At 34.1% G+C, this 22288-nt stretch overlaps 1 protein-coding gene across 4 annotated transcripts in view; it reads left to right on the top strand.

Annotated features, from left to right (window-relative positions):
- The window catches only part of STXBP5 (syntaxin binding protein 5), a 193501-nt gene extending 178092 nt beyond the window's left edge, over nt 1-15409 (top strand). For 3 of the 4 annotated variants that reach the window (XM_003898071.5, XM_021937745.2, XM_003898072.5), the window contains 2 exons: nt 7396-7616; nt 9650-15409. In XM_003898071.5, coding sequence (XP_003898120.1) covers nt 7396-7616; nt 9650-9691 — 263 coding nt within the window. In that variant the 3' untranslated portion in view covers nt 9692-15409. The remainder of the gene's footprint in view (nt 1-7395; nt 7617-9649) is intronic. The other variant, XR_646362.4, reaches the window with a different exon arrangement.
- The last annotated feature ends 6879 nt before the right edge of the window (nt 15410-22288 follow it).

Below are 22288 nucleotides of genomic sequence, written 5' to 3'. Positions count from 1 at the left end.
GATAACCAGGAACACTAGGAGTCAACAGCATGATTAATAAAACAGAAAAGGCAGAAGGATAGGCACTTCACATGTTAGAATTTTCAGACACAGACTATAAAATAATTATTCATAGTTATTGTGTTCAAGAGGATAAATATCATGCCTGAACATTGTTTCAGGTAACTGAAAACTGTAAAAGTCAATAGCAGTAGATGTGAAAAAACCCAGAATGAAATTCTAGACCTGAAATACTCAAAAACTAAAATTAAAAACCCAATAGATAGGCTTAACTACAAATTAGACAAAAGTGAAGAAAGAATTATGTAACTTAAAGATAGGTTAGGAGAAATCATCCAAAATACAGGACAAAGAAACAAACAAAATAAAACATGTAGGAGAGGATTAAAAAAAGAAGTTGCTATGAGAAGATCTAACATATGTTTAGACCTTCTCAAGAAGGAAATAGGACTGCAAAAAAGAATATATATATATATGAATGAAATAAGTCAGAAAACTTTTTAGAATTGATACATGGTAGGGATCCACAAATTCGAGAAGCCTAATTAATTCCAGTGATGTTGTTAAAAATTTTCAATTAGCTAATCTCATTAAAATATAGTACACCAGAGACCAAGAGAAAATCTTTAATATAGCTAGAGAAAAATTATAGATATTTTTTAACAAATAGAGACTGATACATGACTTCTCAACAGCCAAAGATAGTAAGATGATCCTCTGTATATTGACAGAAAATTATATTGATTCTATTTAATCCATAATTCTATACACAAAAATTCTTTAAGAATGAGACATTTTTAGACAAATAAATAAGTAAACCTCGCCGTCACACTAAAGGGAGTTCTAAAGGGTACACATCAGATAAAAGGAAAATAATCTTGGATGGGATGTCAGAGACACACAGTGATTTGGAACGAAAGTGATATGTGCATAAATATAATTAATATAATCTTTATAAACTGCAAAATAAAGGTGTATGGCATATGTATGTATACACACATACACAAACAACAACATGGCCCAAAATATGTCATAACATTAAGGAGTTTAGAAAGAGTAAATGGATTTAAGGTGATCTGAGATTCTTGAATTTTTGGGGAAACTTGTAAAAAGTGTTCATTGGTATTGATAAGTTAAGGATGCATGTAATTTATAGGATAACCTGTAAAACTTAGAAAAATAGACCATAACTTCCAGATGAATAGCAGATAAATCACAGTCATTCTAAAACAAAGCAAAAAAAGAGCGAATACAAAACAGATGGGATAAACATAGTACCTAAAGCATGGTAGGTTTAACTTAAATATAAATAATGGTAGTAAATGTAGGCAGAATAAATGTTTCAGCTAAAAGACAAAAATTTTTAGACTAAATTTGAAAAGAAAAGAAAGCTGGTGCCGAGGCTCATACCTGCAATCCTGGCACTTTGGAAAGCTTAGCCGGGAGGGTTGCTTGAGACCAGGAGTTTGAGACCAGCCTGGACAACATAACAAGCCCCTGTCTCTACAAAAAATTTAAAAATTTAGTGGTGGTATGCACCTGTAGACCCACTTACTCATGAAGCTGAGGCAGGAGGATCACTTGAGCCCAGGAGTTTGAGGCTATAATGAGCCGTGATCACACTACTGTTGTCCCAGCCTGAGTGACAGGGCAAGAGCCTGTCTCTAAAAATACATTAATTAATTAAATAGAAAGAAATGTACATTGTTTATGGGGACACATATAAAACATAAGGTCACAAAAAGGTTGAAATTTAAAAAGATGGAAAAGCATAAACACAAATGAAGAATCAGCTGGTATAACTGTATTAATATAAGAAAAATTAGACATTAAGGCATTTGAATACACCTACTATTTTGACTTCAAAATATATAAAAACAAATATTGACATAACTAATAGAAGAAACAGATTCTCAATCATCGTAAGAAGTTCTAAATATAGATTTAATAACAAACAGTTATATCAATTAATAAATCTCAGAGAATTAAAATAACTTCAGTGTATACAATTTGATCACAGTGCAGTTATGCTTGTAATCAATAACAAAGTTTAAATCCTCATGTTTGAAAACAAAGAAATATACTTTGGATAACCCTTGTGTCAAAGAATTTATGACCATTGGTATGTAACTGAAGTAATAATTAAGAGTGAAAATTTTAATCTTAAATACATATTAGTATTTGAAAAAGAAAACGTGAAAATGAGTGAACTCAGCATTCATCTCAAAAAGTTAGAAAAACAGCAAAATAAACCAAATAAAAAAGATTACGGTATTAATGAAATAGTAAAATGCAATACAAAAATTAGCAAAGCTGTCTTAGTTCAGGCTGCTATATCAACATACCATAGACTGGATGGCTTTTGAACAACAGAAGCTTATTTCTTACAGCTCTGGAGGTTGGAAGTTTGAGACCAAGGTGCCAGCAGGATTGAGTTGTTTGGGGGCCCTATTCCTGGCTTGCAGACAGCCTTCTGGCTGCATTCTCACCTGGGGGAAAGAGAGCAAGCTACCTCTCTGGCCTCTTTTTAAGGGCTTTAATCCCATTGATGAGGACAGTACCCTTATTACCTCCCAGAGGTCCCATTCTGACATTACGTTAGGGAAGGATTTCAACATATGACTGAGTGGGGAGGGGGCACAACTGTTCAGTGCATAACAAAAGCCGAAGTTGATTCTCTGAGAGTCTAATAAAAATGATAAACCTCTTGTGAAACCGAGCACAAAAAAAGAAATGCATAAGTAGATGCTATTAGGAAAAAAAAAAAAAAAGGAATGACACTGAAGGTAAAAATAAGAGAATGTAACGTGTAACTTTATTTTTCATGGAATTTTATAAATTACAACAACGAAAATGGACAAAAAGATAAAAACCCTAATAGTACTATAACTATCAGACATTGAAACCATCATTTTAAACCTTTCTACAAGTAAACTTCTGGTACAAATTGGACTTCACTAATACTTCTCCCAAATATTTAGGGAAAAAATAACTTAACTCTCACACAAACTTCCAAAAGATAGGAAAAAATAGGTACACTCATCAGCTCATTTTATGAGGCTAACACAACCTTGATACCAAAAACCAGAATAGTATTAGAAAGGAAAAAACAAAGACAAAAATCATTTATAGATAGAAAATTTGAAATAAAATATTAAGATAGCAAATAATATGTAATGAAGATAATATACCAAGACCAAGTTTGGTTTATACCAGGAATTCAAAGTTGATTTGTCATTTAAAATTTCAGTAGCAATTCCTGATAGAGACTCCTAGAAACTAAATTGCAAATGTCACTCTTAATGTAGGAATATTAAATATTAAAAACTTTCCCTTTGAAATTAGGAATGACACATAATGCCCACTATTAACACATACATTCAGCATTCTTTTCAAGTCCCTAGAGGGTGTGGAAAGGGAAGAAAAAATGAAGTACTATAATAGAAAACAGAAAACAAAACAGTCATTTGCAAATGATTGATATGATGACATATTTAGAAGAACCAAAAGAATCTATAGCTAAATTGTTAGAAATAACAGAGGTTACCAAACTTACTAGATGTAATCATATACAAAAATAAAATTTAATTTATATTAACAATCATAAAAGATGAAATGTTTAAAATTACTCTTTGTATTAGTTTTCTGTTGCTGCTATAACAAATTACCACAAAATTACTAGCTTAAAAGAACCCAAATGTATTATCTTACAATTCCATAGGTTAGAAATCAACACAGGTCTTATGGGTGTTCCCAGGGCTGTGTTTCTTGTTTGAGGTTTCAGGGGAGAATCCATTTCCTTGCCTTTTTTAGCTTCTAGAGACCATCTACTTTCCTTGGCTTCTGGTCCCATTGTCAATATTCAAGGCCAACAACCTTGCATATCTCTATTTTTCTGAAAGCCACATCTCTTTCTGCCCACAACAGGAAAAAAAAAAAAAAAAAAAAAAACCTCTTTGCTTTTAAGGACCCATGTGATTAGGTTAGGCTCACCTAGATAATGCAAGATGAACTCTATATCTGGGTCCTTAGTCATATCTGCATGGCATAATCACAGGTTACATGCAGTTCTAATCAAACCATCCTGTCCAAAAATGTAGTATCTAATTACTCTGCAAATCACTGATAGTGTGTATGTTAATATCAGTACCTACATATACAGTTAATGCAGTTCTAATCAAAATCCTTCCAAAAATGTATAGCTAATTATAAGTTTTATATGCATATTCAAAGAGTTCTTACCACTTCTATTTTACATAGGAAAGGAGGCTCTACCCAGGGAAATTGGGCAAGAAAAGCAAGTAAGAGGCATGCAAATTGGAATGGAAGAAGTAAAACTGTCTCTATTTGCAGATGTAATCTTATCTATAGAAAATCCTAAGGAATCCACACAAAAATAATTATAGCTAATAAACAGTTTCAGCAAGGTTGTAGGATACAAGATCAATATAGAAAATGAATTGCATTTCTATACACAAGCAATGACTAATTCATAAATGAAATTAACAGTTTCATTTATAGTAGTATCAAAAAGATAAACCAGTTAGAAATAATTTAACCAAAGAAGTATAAGACATATACAGTAAAAACTTCAAAATATCATTTTGAGAAACCAAGATGTAAGTCAGTGGACCAACATCTCACGTTCATGAATTAGAATACTTAACATTGTTAAGATGGCAGTATCCACAAATTGATCTACACATTTAGCACAATTCCTATCAAAATCATAACTTTTTTTTTCAGAAAGCAATAAGCTGTTCTTAAAATTCAAATGAAAATTCAAAGAATTCAAAATAGCCACACACACACACACATACAATTATTGAAAAAGAAAAATGCTGGAGGGACTAAAACATTCTATTTTCAAAACTTACTACAAAGCTATAGTCATCAAGACAGTGTGGTACTACCATAAAGATAAATAAAGTTGAGAGTCCAGAAATAAGCTCATACATTTATGGTCAATTGATTTTTTAAAAGGATGCCAAGAAAATTATGTGGCCAAAGAATGGTCTTTTCAACAAGTGATGTTGGAATAACTAGATAGTCACCTGCAAAAAAAAAAAAAAAACAAAAAAAAAACGATGTTGGGCCCCAGCTTCACGCCACACACAAAAATTAACTCAAAATGGCTCAAAGATCTCAATATAAGAGCTAAAACTGTAAGTCTTAGAAGAAAACAGGTATAAATTTGCATAACCATGGATTAGGCAGTGGTTTCTAAGATATGACACCTAAATCACAAGCAACCAAAGGAAAAAAAATATTGATTGGAATTTATCAAAATTTAAAACTTTGTGCTTCAAAGAATACTATCAAGAAAGTGAAAAGATGATCCAAAGAATGCGATGAATTATCTGCAAATCACATACCTGTTATCAGATTAGGTCTAGTGTCCAGAATATATTAAGAACTCTTAAGAAGACAAATAGATCAATTTTTAGGTGGATCTGTGTAATAGTCTATTCTGATGCTACTAATAAAGACATACCCAAGACTAGGTAATTTATAAAGAAAAAGACATTTAATAAACTCACAGTTCCATATGGCTGGTGAGGCCTCACAAACATGGCGGAAGGCCAAAGAGGAGCAAAGGCACATCTTACATGGCAGCAGGCAAGAGAGCATGTGCAGGGGAGCTGCCCTTTATAAAAGCGTAAGACCTGATCTTGTGAGACTTACTCTTATGAGAACAGCATGGGAAAACCTGCCCCCATGATTCAGTTACCTCCCACTGGGTCTTTCCCATGACACATGGGGATTATGGGAGCTACAATTCAAAATGAGATTTGGGTGGGGACACAGCCAAACCATATCAACCTCAATAGATATTTATCCAAAGAAAATATACAAATGACAAATGAATGCATGAAAAGATCTTCAACATCATTTGTCATTAGGGAAATGCAAGTCAAATCCACAATGTGATACCACTTCACACTTACTAGGATGGATGTCATCAAAAAGATTCACAATAACAAATGTTGGCAAGAATGTGGAGATATTGGAACCCTCATATATTATTGGTCAAAATGTAAAATGATGCACCCTCTTTGGTAAACTCTGATGGTTCCTTAAAAAACTAAACATACAGTTATCACATCACCCAGCTATCCTATGCCTAGGCATATACCCAAGAAAATTGAAAACATGCATTTACCCAAATATTTGTATAACTGTTCATAGTAGCTTTATTCATAATAGCCAAAAAGTAGAAACAACCCAGATGTCCATCAGCTGATGAATGAATAAGCAAAATATACTTTATCCATAAAATGATATGTTATTCAGCCATAATAAGGGATGAAGTACTGATGCATGATACAGCATCAATAACCTTTGACATTACTCTCAGTGAAAGAAGCCAGCTCAAAAGGCCACCTATTGTATGAATCCATTTAAATGAAATACTCAGAATAGGCAAATTTATAAAGACAGAGAGTAGATTAGTGATTGCCAAGAACTGCAAAGAGTGGGAATGGAAAGTGGCTGCTAACAGGCCTGGAGCTTCTTTTGCAGTGATGAGATGCTCTGGAATTCATTAGTGGTGATGGTGATTCACAGCCTTGCGAATAAAGTAAAAATCACCAATGTATTCACTTTAAAGGAGCAAATGTGGTATATGAGTTATATTTAAAGAAAAAGGAAAGAAAGAAATGTAAGCTGAGGAACCAGGAAACTTGGGGTTAGCCTTTAAAGAATTTAAGACTTTTACAGTGATCTAAGTGTTAGGTAAAAAAAAATCTGGATAGCAAAAGGAAAGAAAAGAGTGAATCCCAAGATCTTTTGAAGGAATAATGTGATCCATTTGGTAAGTGACAAGATAAATGGAGAAAAAGAAAAGAATATAGCATGCCTATAATTTTTGGAGACTGAAATAGACTACTAAATAAATTATTTAATTATCTTTACTTCTGAGCCTAAGCATAGTATATTTTTAAGTAAGAGGAAGTGTGGAGTAAATAAACATAATCAAATCTGTATATTTAAATTTAAATCTGTATATTTGAAGCTAAATATCTCTATCTTTCATTTTTTGCATACAAAAAAGCAGTTTTTGCCATTATATAAATTGGTATCAATATACCTATTATGTGTTTCATTAAATATTTACCAGCTCCTTTTTTGCATAAGTCCTGCTGTATGAACTAGTATAGAGTATTTAATGTACATTGTGTTTTTTCATGTTTGAAAAAGTATCTAAAAATTATTAAACCAATATTAAACCAACAAGAGAAAGCATGTATTAAGCGTATTTCACTTCATAATTTTATTTCAATTATATTACCACTCAATCCAAAAATTGTATTTTAATGCTATCATGTAGTAGGATTTTATATTAGTAAAATTTTCATGTTTTGAGTTATACTTTCATTTATCAAATGTGTTCAGTTGGAGAATCGTCCTCGGGAAAGGCTTCAAGGAGCCTTGCACAGCATATTCCTGGCCCTGGTGGCATTGAAGGTGTGAAAGGGGCAGCCTCTGGAGTTGTCGGTGAATTAGCACGAGCCAGGTTGGCACTAGATGAAAGAGGACAGAAACTTGGCGATCTGGAAGAAAGAACTGCGGCCATGTTATCAAGTGCAGAGTCATTTTCTAAACATGCTCATGAGGTACGACTCTCAAACAGATATTTGAACAAAAAGCCCTAGATAAAGCAAGTGTGAATGTTATTTTATTTTTATAGCTATTCTACACACATGAATTTGCATATATTCATTGTACAATGGCAAATTCCTAATTTTTGCCACCAGAGGGAACCATACAGGAATGTATCTCCAATAGCCTTTGGTTTCTTACTATAAGATTATAAATTTTGAAGGAACCTGCCCACCTTCAGGGTTTTGGTAAGAAAGCTAGCAGCTTTGCAACTACAACTATTCCTTAAGGAATGCAATACCAATATTAATTTTTATTTATTTTTATTTTTTTTTTATTTTTTTTTGAGACGGAGTCTCACTCTGTTGCCCAGGCTTGAGCGCAGTGGTGCGATCTCGGCTCACTGCAAACTCCACCTTCTGGGTTCACCTCATTCTCCCTGAGCCTCCCGAGTAGCTGGGACTACAGGCGCCCGCCACCACACCCAGTTAATTTTTTTTATTTTTAGTAGAGATGGGGTTTCACCGTGTTAGCCAGGATAGTCTCCGTGTTAGCCTTGGCCTCCCAAAGTGCTGAGATTACAAACGTGAACCACCGCGCCTGTCCCAATGTTAATTTTTCTTAATGCCTCAGAGTCTACTACCACTTTGTCCTAGAGAAAGATATAATTTGCCTCCTTGAGTCTTCCAGGTAGATATAAATAACTAAAATTGACAAACCTTTTTATTTAAATAAATAATACTAAGTCCGCCTTGTGGACCAATTCATATGGAGGAGTAAAGAGGTGCATTTTGCAATGGGGGACCTAGGAAGTCATGATAGAGCTCAGAGACATATGCTGTAAAGTAGGGATCCCCAATTGGTCCCCTTACACCACACTGTGCTCTTAAAAAGCTGAATTTAAAAGTCTTTACAGGAAATTCACATTTTTCTTTTTGACACACAGGCCTGCCTTTCCTTGATGCTTTACACTAGGTTACTTCACACATCTAGTTCCTAGGCGGGCCCTTGAGGACATTTTGAATTTGTCTGAAGAAACAATTTTAAGGTTGTTTTTATATTTGAGCACCCAATTAGTAGTGATAACTCTTTTTTAAATTTTTCAATCAAAAGTCATTTTCTCCTTGCTCAAAAATCCAGAAACCTAGAATGCATGAAGAGGTAACTTGACGTGGAAGATATTTGTCTAGGGCTTCAGAGAGGTTCAGAGATCCTTTATGATTACTTGTACTATACCCACAGGCACCTCACATACAGGCTAGTGATGGTCAATCTAGGTCAGGATTTTTGTTGTCATAACCCTACACCCGATTGTATGATCTCCACAGCATGTAGCACTTCAGTCAATTTTGGAATATATTCACACTCCGAATATTTAGGAAAGAACTTAATCTTACACTGATAGCTTTCCCTTCTACCAATTGTTCTTGAGCTGTATTTCAGAGTCTAAGGAAGACAGTACATTGAGGTAGTTACAATCACAGGTTCTTTAATTAGACTACCTGGGCACAGATTCCATTTTCACCACTGCATTACCTTGGGCAACCCCTAGAAGCTCCAGTGTCATGTATTAAATGGAGAGAAAAACAATGCCTAGCCCAAGAATGGTTGTGACTGAAATCAAGTAGGGAACTTGTGTCATGCAGTGTCTGGCTCAGAGTAGATGCTCAGTAAATTAGAGATGGCAGTAGGAGTAGCATTTTCAACCTTTAATTCCCCAGTTCTTCAAGCATTATTTTTAATTCATAGTACAAAATAAAAATTATCTTACTTTTATATTACTAGCTTAGGTCACCAAATTATGTCACATTTCTAAGCAATCTGAGGAATTCTAGGCTAGTTCTTAATGGATATCGTATTTTTTCCTCTAAACAGAATAGTTCTTACTGCTTTCAATAAGTTGATTTCAAGTAAGCAATATAGTAGCACTACAGAATATTGCAGAATGACATAATGTTTTGGAAAAATACAGAAATCACTTATAACTTATAAAGGTTATTGTTCTGGCATTTTAAAAACATGTTTTTCTTATTTTTTTCCCCTTTAGATTATGTTGAAATACAAAGATAAGAAGTGGTACCAGTTCTGACAACCAGAATCCAATAAGTCCAACTGCAGCCAGAAGGAAAAAAGTTTTCCATTTTTATTACATTATTTTAAAAAGTTAACTTTAAAGGGATGTTCATCACTGAATACTGTTCTTTCCTAGCACAATCATGCACTGTTTTACCTCAGTCATGTGGCTTTAACTGAGGAGTGTTCACACGCACTCGAAATGGAGTATATGATGTGTGCCAGTTATGAGTTGACAATTTGGGAATTAAACAGGTCACACGTGACAGATGAAGAAACCAAGGGGGATTCTGAGGAGACCTGGTGCAGGGACTAATCCTGGATCATTCCTGTATTAAACTTTCATATGCCAAAAGGGTTTGTGCCATTTTATCTGCCGTCAGTGTTTGACCTGTTTGGGGCAGAGGCAATAAGTCAGAAGTCTTGAAGCTGAAATAGTTATATATGTGTCATTGGACTGGATTATAAGCAGCTGTCTTGGACTTTCCCTCTCTTAACACTGACTGGTCATCAGTATCATTAATGAAAAAGAAACAAACTGTTATCATCTCTTTAGACAAATAAGCTGAATGGTGGGCTTTAAATAGTAAAAACATACACATAGTTGACTTGTGTATGAGCTACTCTTGGATTCTTGTTATTATAGACTTGTATTTAGTTCATATTTTGTCAAAAGCAAAACAAGAAGATACATCACTTTTCATTGAAAAGAAAAGTGTAGAGCATGACTGAATTGCTCATCATTCTGGGAGTTTCCATGTAGTGGCTATGCAGTGTGGAAAGTGAGAAAAACCTCCATTGTGGTGAGGAGAATACTTCAATGTCCCTTGTCCTTGTTCTCATTAATTCAGCTAAAGGTGGATTTGACCAAAATAACACTGGTTAAATTTGTAGAAATGTTGAAATTGGCTATGTTTTTAATTTTGCTTGAATTTTTATAAAATGTTTAACCAAATGTACCTTTGCATTCTTTAATTAAAATTGCTTTAAAAAAAAAACCTTTCATTATTTCAGTAAAATGCTCAGCTCCCTTTTTAAAATGCCCTTTATTTGCTAACTGTTCCAATACACTCAGGTGATGAGCCAATTAAATCTTAGTGCACATGCTATCGCATGGAAAATTACAAGCATCTGTTGTCAATAATTATCTATATAAGAGTTTAGTCTGATGACCTACAAAATATTTTCTGTATAAATATTCTATAAATCTGTACATATCCTTTCAAGGTTTCAAAAAGCCAAAAAGAAAGGAAAATATGTACACTGTGATAACTAAATTATTTCTGTATTGAAATATAATACAATTTGAGACCAGCAATGGACAATGAATGATTGTTTCATAGACTAGCATTATGGACAGGAAAGAAACCACCTAGTAGATCTAGAAGTAAGCAATCTCAGAATACAGACTAATCTAAGATGATTATTGATTGTTGTTAAAGCAACCCAGCAGAAGCGAAATGGAAGCATTAAAATTAATGTTAATGAAATTTAAATATTGTCTTCTATAAAAAATTCCTTTAAATTATTTTGTTTTTTCATTAAGAGATAATCAGAACACAAATTGATAGTAAACAAGATGGTTGTTTTTCTACTCCATATGATCATTAAAGGAATGTGTCAGACATCTTTTTCATACAGTCTGTTATGCATATTTTCCTCTACTCTTCATTAATAAAGCTTTTATGTTTACATTTTATAACATGCACTACTAGATACAAAAGTTTACATCAAAGTTTACTTTAAATATCATTTGGTAGGGACTAAATATGTGTGATACAGATAATTGATCAAGCCAAAAGAAATATTTTTTAAATAAGCCCTATTCAAAAGTTTTTGAATTTATAGAAAGTACCAATGAATAACATATTTCTGTTTAGTTAATGTCAGCTGTCTGAACATTCAGCAGCTTATAAATTGCTTAATTTGTGTTATCATCCAGTAAACCCATAGTTCCATGATATGTCACAGGAAGTGTTAGGTCCTATTTTAAAGGTACAGTTTTGTGAATGTCATCAATAAAATCAACAGTTATGGATTTGAAGAAGTTGAAAAACATTATGTAGATTAATATACTGATTGGTTCCCTATCTCTGTGGAAGGTCATATTAGCTGCAGTTATTTAATTCGCTGTGTTATTTTGTGTTATATAACACAAATGTATTTGTATATTAACTTCATTTTTACTGTCATTTTTCCTGTTGTATACAAAATGAACTAATCTTGTAATTATTTTCAAATATAAAAGTATATACATTTACCTTACATAGATTTCCAAGATTTTGTAAGAAAATCTTAAGTCAGTGTTTTGAGTTATTTAATTTTTAAATTAATCTACAAATTATGCACAACAAACGGGAGACTCAGTTAGGATTAGAAAGCTTGAAGTATGTTTGAGTGTAGGAAATAAGCTTCTTAGAGTTATACTTGATTCCGTCTGTAGATAAGAGACAGTCTGCAGTAATAACTAACCCAGGGAATTTATTGTAATTTGAGAGGTAACATCTCTATTTTTTTTTCTTTCTAAATACTAAGAAAGTAATAGTCACCAGCAAGCCACGATTTCAGGAAAACTGACCAAAAAAAAAAAATAAAGTCAAAATAGAAAATATCAGAGAAATGAAAGATTTTTATGTGCCCTCTCCATATCCTCATTGTTTTGTTGCATTTGTCCTTGACTGTAAAATCCTTGAAGTATTCATGATTAGTAGTTTGTAAGTAGGAAGTGGTTTTTCTGTATGTACCATATATCCAGTCATTTCAGTTTTCAAACTAAAAACCATATATATTTGCTGAGAAAGTTATTTGAAATCTTATATTCTGACAAATTCTGTACATTACATCCATTTAAAGTTTTGCATAATCTTAACACTTTTGCTTTGCATTTCAATTGTACAAAGTGTTTCCAAAAAAATGGGTATAGATTCGACTGAGCTATTACTAACTTCTCCATTTGATTTTTTATGGATGTGAAAAATGCTGCTACTTGTCTGTGTTATTATGTGTAAGTATATTACAATTTAATTAAGTACAGTAGTTTAAAGAACGAAGCAATTTTTTTTTGGCTTAGAACTTCTTAATTGTAGGTTCCTCTGAAGCTATTTCATGTAGATATGTGAGTGTTTTAAACAAGTCTGAAAGTGTTACATACTTTTAGGTTCAGGGGTGCTGGGGAGACAGCTGAGGAAAGGAAGAATATGTGGAAGACACCACGGAGTTCAAAGTTTTACCCTGAGTTCTATCTTCCATATATGTTTTGCTTAAGGCATTTCTCATGTGACATTAGAAAAGCTATATCCAAAGGTAAATTTTTTGTGGCAAAGGTTTATTTTACACTTTAACTTTTGGGATTTTATTTGTTTCAGCAAAATAAAGAGCACTGAACTTTAAACTTGAATTTTTTCTGCACTTTTTTAGGTAATGAAAACTTTTTATTATCATTTAATCCACATTGCTCAGTTTAAACCAAGTGATACATGTGTATAAAACATACCAAAATCATGAATATGCTGCTAGCTGTACCTTAAATAAACTGATCAGTTTTAAAACCTTTAATAGGGTTTTATATAGATTTAAAAAATAGTAAAATAATCTGCTGTATGTTTCAGTGTTCTTGGTCTTAAATTATTGCAACACTTTCAGATTTGTTTTAAGATCACACAGTAACATGTTATATTTATACATACTGCTAGAAAATATACTTTTAGTTTTAAAATGGAATTTTTATAAATGTACTTTAATTTTAAAAATGGTGAACTTGTTAAGTTTAAGTCAAAGTACTTAAAAAGTATGTATATTATCCATACAAAAAGTTATGTTTTACGCTTATAATAAGAAATACTGGTATCTCATATCGAGATACAATTAATTTAAAAAAAATCATACATCATTTAAAAATCTTCACACATGAACAGGAAAGATATCATTTCTGTGCTTTAAAAAACCCTCTATTGAGCATTTTCAAATATTAATTTTATTTTGGGGGAAAATGCCCACAACAATAATTGCAAGATCTCTCTCAATAGCTTCAGCTTGCTGTTGGATGCCTACCTTAACTATTGTTTTAAAATATAGATATATATATATATATATTTAAAATAGTTTTCCAGGTATTTTCTTCTACCTTTTTTAAAAATAAATTTCCAAAAATGAAAACAGAGTTTATGTATTTTTGTCAATGAAGGTTTTTATTTTGTAGTTTATAGAATTTGTTCCTTATCAGTTTGATACTTGATCAACATTCTTAGACTTTTTAATCTGTATTTACTTTGGGGGATAAAAAAGCACTCCTATATCTTAAATGTCCTTTTTTTTTTCTTTTCCCTTTTAGGGTATTTGTTCTCTTGGATTGAAATGTATGCCCACAGATTTTTCTTTTCATTTGAAAATGAATGTGAAGATACTGTTTACAGCTTTTGTTAATTGCACTTTTCATCACTCTGATCAATTTCTTGTAAAGTGCTATGGGGATTATTTTTCTTGTGAATATTAATGATTTTACTACTGCCTCCGAAGTTTTAAAAAAGGTTCTGTAGACAGAAAACAGTTGTTGCAATCAAAAATAACCAAAAAAAAAAAAGAAAGAAAGGGGAAACTGGCTTACCTTTCTCAGATGAATTAAATGATTTCAATAACTTCCCAATTACCAGGGTTATAACATTGCTTTCTTCAGTTACTAATACAAATTAATTTTAACAATATAGGCACAATTCATTTACAAATTGAGTACAGTAGTCCAGGGCTACATGTAAGTGGTCTCTTTATTTTATTCTTTACATCAGGAAAATCATGAATGTCAGTTTTGCCAGTATTTTACAATGAGACTCATCGTTTAAAATTTTATAGTGTATGTCATGTAAATGAACCAGTATTTATTGTAGGTTGTTTGACTCAGGCATTTCAAATGGATATAGGTTAATGGCAATGGAATCCTGTTTATTTGGTAGGTTTTTTTTTTTAACTTTTGCAATTTGTTTTGTGTTGTCTAAACTTTGCTTCAACTGAAGACATTGTAAGGAGTTGAAAATAGAATCAACATAGCAATGGAAAGCAATGCAAAGAGGGTAAATCATGTTTTAATTTTTTTTAACTTTTTTTTTTTTTTTTTTTGTAAATAAATAGTACCGTGATACGTTAGGTGTGACCTCTGTTCCACATGATAGTTAGAACCAGAAAAACACTTTTGCTTTCTAGTTATACTATTGGTTCATTGTAAATGCATTACCAAAAGACAATATGAAAAAGAGCAAGATTAAGTTTTTCTAACATTGTCCACTTCAGGGGCAAGCATGCTTGGTATAGAGCTCTAGCTTGTGTATACCTTAAACTGTAACTTGCAGGTGTTTTTCAGTTGCTGCACTTTTTATTTAATCTTGCTCAGTCCCAGTAACTATCTGAAAGGTAATTGCTGGAATATGCATTTTGAAATACGGTTTAAAAAAATCTGTGTATTGTTTCATCTAAAAAGAAAAGCAGTATTGCAAACACTAAAAACGTGTTACACTTTGTAGTTATTTTGCATTCCTGTACTTTATAAACTGTCATCACAGCAAAAAGTTTAAAATTAGGTAATGAAATATTTTTGTAAATAAATACCGTTAAGCTGGTATTTTAAAAAATGTATTATAAATTAATGTTTCTGGAAAATGTTCATATATATGTATATGAATGTCTCTTTATGCTGAAGGGCTCTGATTGGGCAAAATAAAATACTCTAATCTCTCCTGAAACTAAACAAGCCCTTTTTCCTGGAAAATTTGTTCTAATTTTTTCTGAATTATGGAATTAATCTATTAATAACCCAAGAAAATAATTGATAAAAAAATAGATTTCCACATTTACTGAAAGTGAAGCTAATCATATAACTCAGGTAACACCAACTATATTTTTCTTGACTATCTGGAGTTTTTGGTGAAAAACACCTACCCCTGTGTTGGGTGGATGGAGAGTAAAGGAGACAGGGTGAGAGTAAGAAATAGGAATGAAATCTAATTGCATGCTTCTTGGCCTTTAGTGTGTACACGAATCACCTGGGGATCATATTAAAATACAGACTCTGATTCAGTGCATTTGAGGTGGGGCCTGATTTTGCATCTCTAACAAGCTTCAAGCTAATATAGATGCTGCTGGTCTTCGAACATACTTTGGGTAGCAAGGATGTGGATGGTTTCCACAGAGTGTCAGTGTCCAGCTACTTGTACCAAAAATGAGTGTCACATTAATGAATCTTGAAAAATGTAAAGAAGACCAAACAGTACTTACCACTGTTTCTATTGTGTTTTAGAATAAAAGATGTGGTAGTTCTCTTATTACACTGAAGGATTATTTGATTTTGAAATATATATTTTTTATTGTGATGCATGCTTATCCCACATGGTGGCAGTCTCGTCTCACTGTGTGAGCCTTTAGCAAGAAGTGCTTGCAGTACAATTTTACAGGGGAAAAAACAACAGTTTCCAAAGGATAATTTTCATGATACTTTTTTTATCTAGAAAGTTATTAAACATTCTTAGATATGGAACAGATAATATGTTCCTAAGTTATTACAAAGTTATGTAAATAATTTGGTAGAGTGATCTGGTTTATTATGGAAGAATAATAATAAAAATTTTTTCAGTGTTTTTCTAGGAAATAGAGGCATAAAGTGATAAAATTTTTAAAACTGAAGATTGTCTTCATGTCTCTGGTCATGCCTTTTTAAAGAACATTATATTGGGTATGTCCTGTGTAAATGGTACAGTGCTATCAACTGCTTTAGATAAAAATTGATGTGTCATTGTAACCCTTCATAGGAGTTTACAGGAAGATTCTGATTTTCTAGGAGTTTACAGGAAGATTCTGATTTTCTTCCATTAGTTCAAAAATTGTATGTTTGCCCTGTTTTTATGCTTTTTTCAGTTTTTGTACAAAAGTGTTTTGTTAGGTACCTTAAGGAAAGCTTTCAAAATGCTTTTTAGACTAAAACATCTTTTAAATAAGAAAATACTTACCTGTCATTCTATTTTTTTCAAATTCAATTTGTCTTTTTAATATCAATAATGTATATTCTGTTAACTTTAAACTTATGGAAATATTCTAACATTGAGTTTTAGTCATTTTATATGATTTTATACTGTTTTTTAAAAACCCCATAGCTTCTTTTTTTAAGTAACTGCTTTCAAAAACAGCATAAAAGTAAGATACGCATTTCACAAGGTTCCAACAAAATAGAATATTCTGTTAGTAGGAAAGGAAAGAAGTCTGAGGACTTCATTTAAAGTTAAGGAGAGTGTGTGTGTGTGTGTGTGTGTGTGTCCCACCAAACAAGAGACCTCTTTGTTCATCTCTCCCTGGCTGAGTTCAACTCTGAACCTTTCTTTACACTTCTCTCTGCTGCTTCCATTTCAGTTCTGTTCCTGCCCCCCATGCCTCTCACCCCAATTCTCTTTACTCTTTAGTGTGTTTTATTTTAGCTGAGCACTTTTCTTTGCCCGTTTAACAGGGAAATAATACAATCCCTCTGTTTCCCATTGCCCCTCCTAAATACTGGGTAGATTTGTGAATAATGTTTATAGATACAATAATGCCATCCCTACTCTTTGTTACCTCCAGACACTCAAAATATCAGCAGATAAAGCAAAACACATTAGTATGTAGAAGAAATACTGTGCTGAGGCTGAGAATTGTAACTCATAAGAGCACTGGAGGAGTGTGTTGGGATAGAACACACTGCTGCCTCACTAGGGTGTTTATCCAGCTTGCTTTTTTATTTTTTGAGACATTGTCTCACTCTCACCCAGGCAGGTGTGCAGTGGCACAATCGTGGCTCACTGCAGCCTTGAACTCCTGGGTTCAAGCAATCCTCCAGCCTCAACCTCCCAAGTAGTTTGGACTACAAGTGTGCCTCACCACGTCCAGTTAAGTTCTTTATCTTTATTTTTTTGTAGTGACAGGGTCTCACTATGTTTTCCAGTCTGGTCTTGAACCCCTGGGGTCGAGCGATCCTCCTCCCTTGACTTCCCAGAGTGCTGGAATCACAGGCATAGACCACCACATGCAGCCAGGTGTTTTAGCTTTCAAGATCAAAGATGCCCAGAAATTACAGCATTGCATGAGTACAAAAGCTAGAAGACCACATTTCAGAAAGTGAAAACCTCCATGTTCCTTTAATAACAATGTGACTGCAGATACCATTAGTCTAAGCAGTGGTTCTCCAACTCGAGCATCTGAATCTCCTGGATACACAACTTTTGTGAAAACACATTGCTGGATCACACCCCCAGAGTTTCTGATTCAGTAAGCCTGGAGTGGGGCCCGAGGATTGGTATCTTAACAAGTTCCCAGCTGATGCCGAAGGTGCCAGTCTGCAAGCCACACTTACTGAGAACCCTGATGTAGAGCAATGCCCTAGAAGCAGTGTCTTCTCTGTATCCAAGATGGTTTAGATGTCTCCGTTACTATCTGGTAATGAAATTATAGATAATATGCTTGCCTATACATTCAATTTTTAAAAATCAACATAGTGTCTGAACTAATGTGCCAGAGATAATGAAAGCAATTTATAATTTTTAAAAACGAATTTCAATATGCAAATGCCGAGGTTACACATGAGAAAACAAAGGCAAGTCCCACATATTTCTAAAACATTCCCAAGGGGGTATCCCCTCCTAACCTCACTCCTATTGTAGCCTCATTTTGCCCCTCACACCCTCTGACATTTGAACGCTTGGACCAGAGAGTAGGACCTGCACTAGGACCCATCCTTTTTCAAATGTGTTCCCATGCAGTGGGACTGTCACAAATATGTTTATAAATGTTATGCCATAATATATACATGAAAGTATAGAAGTATAGACTACTGAAATTCTAGTTTGGAATTTTAGAGCAGTTTGCATTAATTCCTCTTATAAATGTATATTCACTTTCTCATTTAAGCTGTTTTTGAACCAGTCAGAGTGAATTAGCCAAGACTTATCTTTATAAATTTGTGCCTGAAACATACTAATCAATATATGGTATGTTTCTCCTAACAAAAACTTATCTTGACAAATAGAGCAATGAATTCATTCTATGAAGATTATATAGATTCTTACAGATTATAAACATCTATTATGTAACGTTAGTATTGGAAACTTTCACTTTTTCTGATAACCAAAACTCAATCTGTGATGATTGGTTGATTATTAAACAAGTCCACTTGCCTAGTATTTTATTTAAGTACATTAAAAGTGGGCATTTATATAGAGCTCATTTCAAATGCCAAGCACATCTGTCTGAGTATGAAGACCAGAAATCTGTCCCTAAGTTTACCAGCAATACTAATGACCTTTTCCAAGTTAACCTCTATTTGCCTGAGTTTTGTTATTTATAAAACCGTGATCTAAATATTAGCCTTACCTACCTCAGCCACTGGAGGGAATGTAATAACGTCTGAAAATTATTAGAAAAACAGAATTAAAATACTCAAAGCTTTATGATCTTAAAAATCTTAGTCCTGGCTGGGCACGGTGGCTCAAGCCTGTAATCGCAGCACTTTGGGAGGCCGAGACGGGCAGATCACGAGGTCAGGAGATGGAGACCATCCTGGCGAATACGGTAAAACCCCGTCTCTACTAAAAAATTAACCGGGCGCGGTGGCGGGCACCTGTAGTCCCAGCTACTCGGGAGGCTGAAGCAGGAGAATGGCGTGAATCTGGGAGGCGGAGCTTGCAGTGAGCCGAGATCTGGCCACTGCACTCCAGTCTGGGCGACAGAGGGAGACTCCGTCTCAAAAAAAAAAAAAAAAAAAAAAAAAAACTTAGTCCTTTAGAAGCTCTGTGAATCAGATATATTTGAATAAAGAAGAACAAATAGCAAGTCTTATAACAGGATCAGCAAATCAATATTATTACTGCTATAATCAGGATAAAAATTGATACATTATCTTTAATAAAATAATAAAGATCAAAATGTGAATTTCATAGGCACCTTTGGTTTCAACTGAATTTTTGCTTTGTTGTGTGTTTACTCCAGGGAACCAACTCAGGATGCATTTATTGCCAACTATCATCAGGATACAAGATCTTACTGAAATTACTCTGGTTACCTTTCAAAACAGAACTGTAACCAAATCCCACTACCTGGAAATGTGCTTTTTAAACAAATATATTTATATTTGTCTGTTTTCATACTATAAAAAACTGCCCGACACTGGGTAATTTAGAAAGGAAACAAGTTTAATTGACTCAAGTTCAGCATGGCTAGGGAGGCCTCAGGAAACTTACAATCATGGTGGAAGATGAAAAGGAAGCAAGGCACTTTCTTCACAAGATGGTAGGAAGGAGAAATGCAGAGTGAACGGTGGGGGAAGAGCTCCTTATAAAACCATCAGATCTTGTGACAACTCACTATCATGAGAAAAGCATGGGGGAAACTGTCCCCATGATTCAGTTACCTCCACCTGATCTCTCCCTTGGCACCTGGGGACTATGAGGATTAGGGGGATTACAATTCAAGATGAGATTTGGATGGGGACACAAAGCCTAACCATGTCAATATTTAAATTCATAAATGCTCATTTTTTTCTATCTCATATAGACAGTAAATACTTTTGGAGGTTTAGTCATAGCATAGTTAACATTTTCACAGGTTCTTTGTAAAATATCTAAATATAAAAATTATCTTAGAGTGTTACCTTCCTGTTCTTTTATAGAGCAGATTGCCTCTCAAAGACTGTTTTTATTAAGCAGGTAAAAAAGAGACTTTGGAGTCAGGCCAATGCTGCTTACCAATAGTGTGACTTTAAGTTACTTAAGCTTTTTTTTTTAAAAAAAAAATTATTTCCCTCAAATATTAAATAATAGAAACAGTGCCAACTTTGAGATTGTTTGACAGACTCCATATAAGAATGTGAGTCACGTAAATCAGCAGAGAGGCCTCTCTGTGAGGGCACCCTGGGCTCTCCAGCCTGAGACAGCGGAGTATAGGAGCGTGAGCATGGGCTCTGAAGCAAGATTTCTTTAACTGCCTACTCCATGATATGCATGGCCTTGAGCAGGCTATGAAAATTCTCCATGCCTCAGTTTCCTATCTGTTAAATGGCAGTGATTATGAAGTTAACATAGTACATGTCAAATGCTCAGGATAGTATCTGATGCATACAGCATTTCATTAAACTAAGATGCCACTGAGAGTAATATGTGCCATTATTGGTACTACTAACAAACAAAAACACTGGTAATTTGTGTTTGAAGGACATATCCTGATTTTTTTAAGATTTTTAACTATGAAGATGGCTATCTAGGAATTGGTGATCTGGTAGTCAGCACTCAATGAATGTTTACTGTTATTAGGAGTACTAGAAAATAAGACTCCCTCCCTCTGTCTACTCGTAATCACATGCATTCCAAGAGCAACCACCATGAAGAGGAGGAAAGAACTTCTAAAAATTCCTCTCAAGTGCTTCCCTAGGCACAGGTCTTTTGAATGCTGTGCTACTGAAGCTGGGATTCACATGGCTGCATCTTTGGTCAAGATGGTTTGTAGGTCCTATTGTTAGGTCTTGTTGTTTCAGGGAGCAGAATACAAAAGATGAAAAGTACTTATAAAGGAATTCCATTCTTTATTGACTCTCAAAAGATTCTAAAAGGAACCCAACTCGAAGCCCCCAAAACACTTCTCATAGCCCTTTTCCTTTTGAATTTTTAATTGCCCAATACTCCCTGAAGACTTTCAAATGTCAAATGTTCCATCCTTCTCTCCCCTTAGACTCTGGCTCCCAGATATGTATTAATGATCTAAGCTGTCTCTTGCGTCTCAGGTAAGATGCTCTTCCGTGTCCCTCTGGGTCACTAGACACTGGGGGAGCTCTCTCCAGTCCTGGGCTGAACCATGCCATCCAGGTATCTACTCTCTTGTGGGGACCGCCTCTGTATTCCAGAGGGATGTAGAACCTCAGTCCTCCCACTTATCCTCAAATTCTTCAAAGAGTTCCATCGTTCCTCTCCCCTCCTTAGAGCTAAACCCCAGGAGTCCAGCTCAGAACTCTGTCCACACTCTACCCAAGCCTGTGAGATTATTATCATCTGCATAGCAGGATATAATTATCTGTATGCCTCTGGTTTAGGCCAGAACCTCAGCTCTTGATGTTTAAACCAGGCTGCCATTTACTCAAAAACTCTTTTTGCCTGAAAGCTATTGTCTATACCATAATCTCCAAAACTCTCTTTTGAAATTCAATTTCCAGCTTTTTTTTTTTTTTTCAACAAACATTTATTGGACCCCAGGATGTGTCAGGCTCTATTTTAAATATTGGAAATAGAAAAGTGACTGAGACCCTGTTCTGGAACTTATATCAGTGACAGTGACATTTTTCTTTCTGTTTGGTTCTTCATCAATAGCTCTAACTCAGGACAAAGAGGAGGCAGTGCCCTAGCTAACTGAGCAAGGGAAAACAAGGCATTTTGTATGTGGGATGAGGAAATAAATCATTTAAAACATAAAATATTATCCCACCATAAATATTTATTCAGCACACATTCTCCCTTCCTCCATATGCACATCTAATCAGTCACCAGTGAGTCCTTTTTACCTCATTTGTGGCTCTCAACTTTCCCTTTTTTTCCCTGCTGCTCAGGGCCTGCCTCTGCTGCTGCAT

The sequence above is a fragment of the Papio anubis genome, chromosome 6 (genome assembly GCF_008728515.1).
Source record: "Papio anubis isolate 15944 chromosome 6, Panubis1.0, whole genome shotgun sequence".
In the NCBI taxonomy this organism is placed as follows: domain Eukaryota; kingdom Metazoa; phylum Chordata; class Mammalia; order Primates; family Cercopithecidae; genus Papio; species Papio anubis.
The sequence above is the reverse complement of the archived record's forward strand: the minus strand, read 5'-3'. Positions and strand labels throughout refer to the sequence as shown.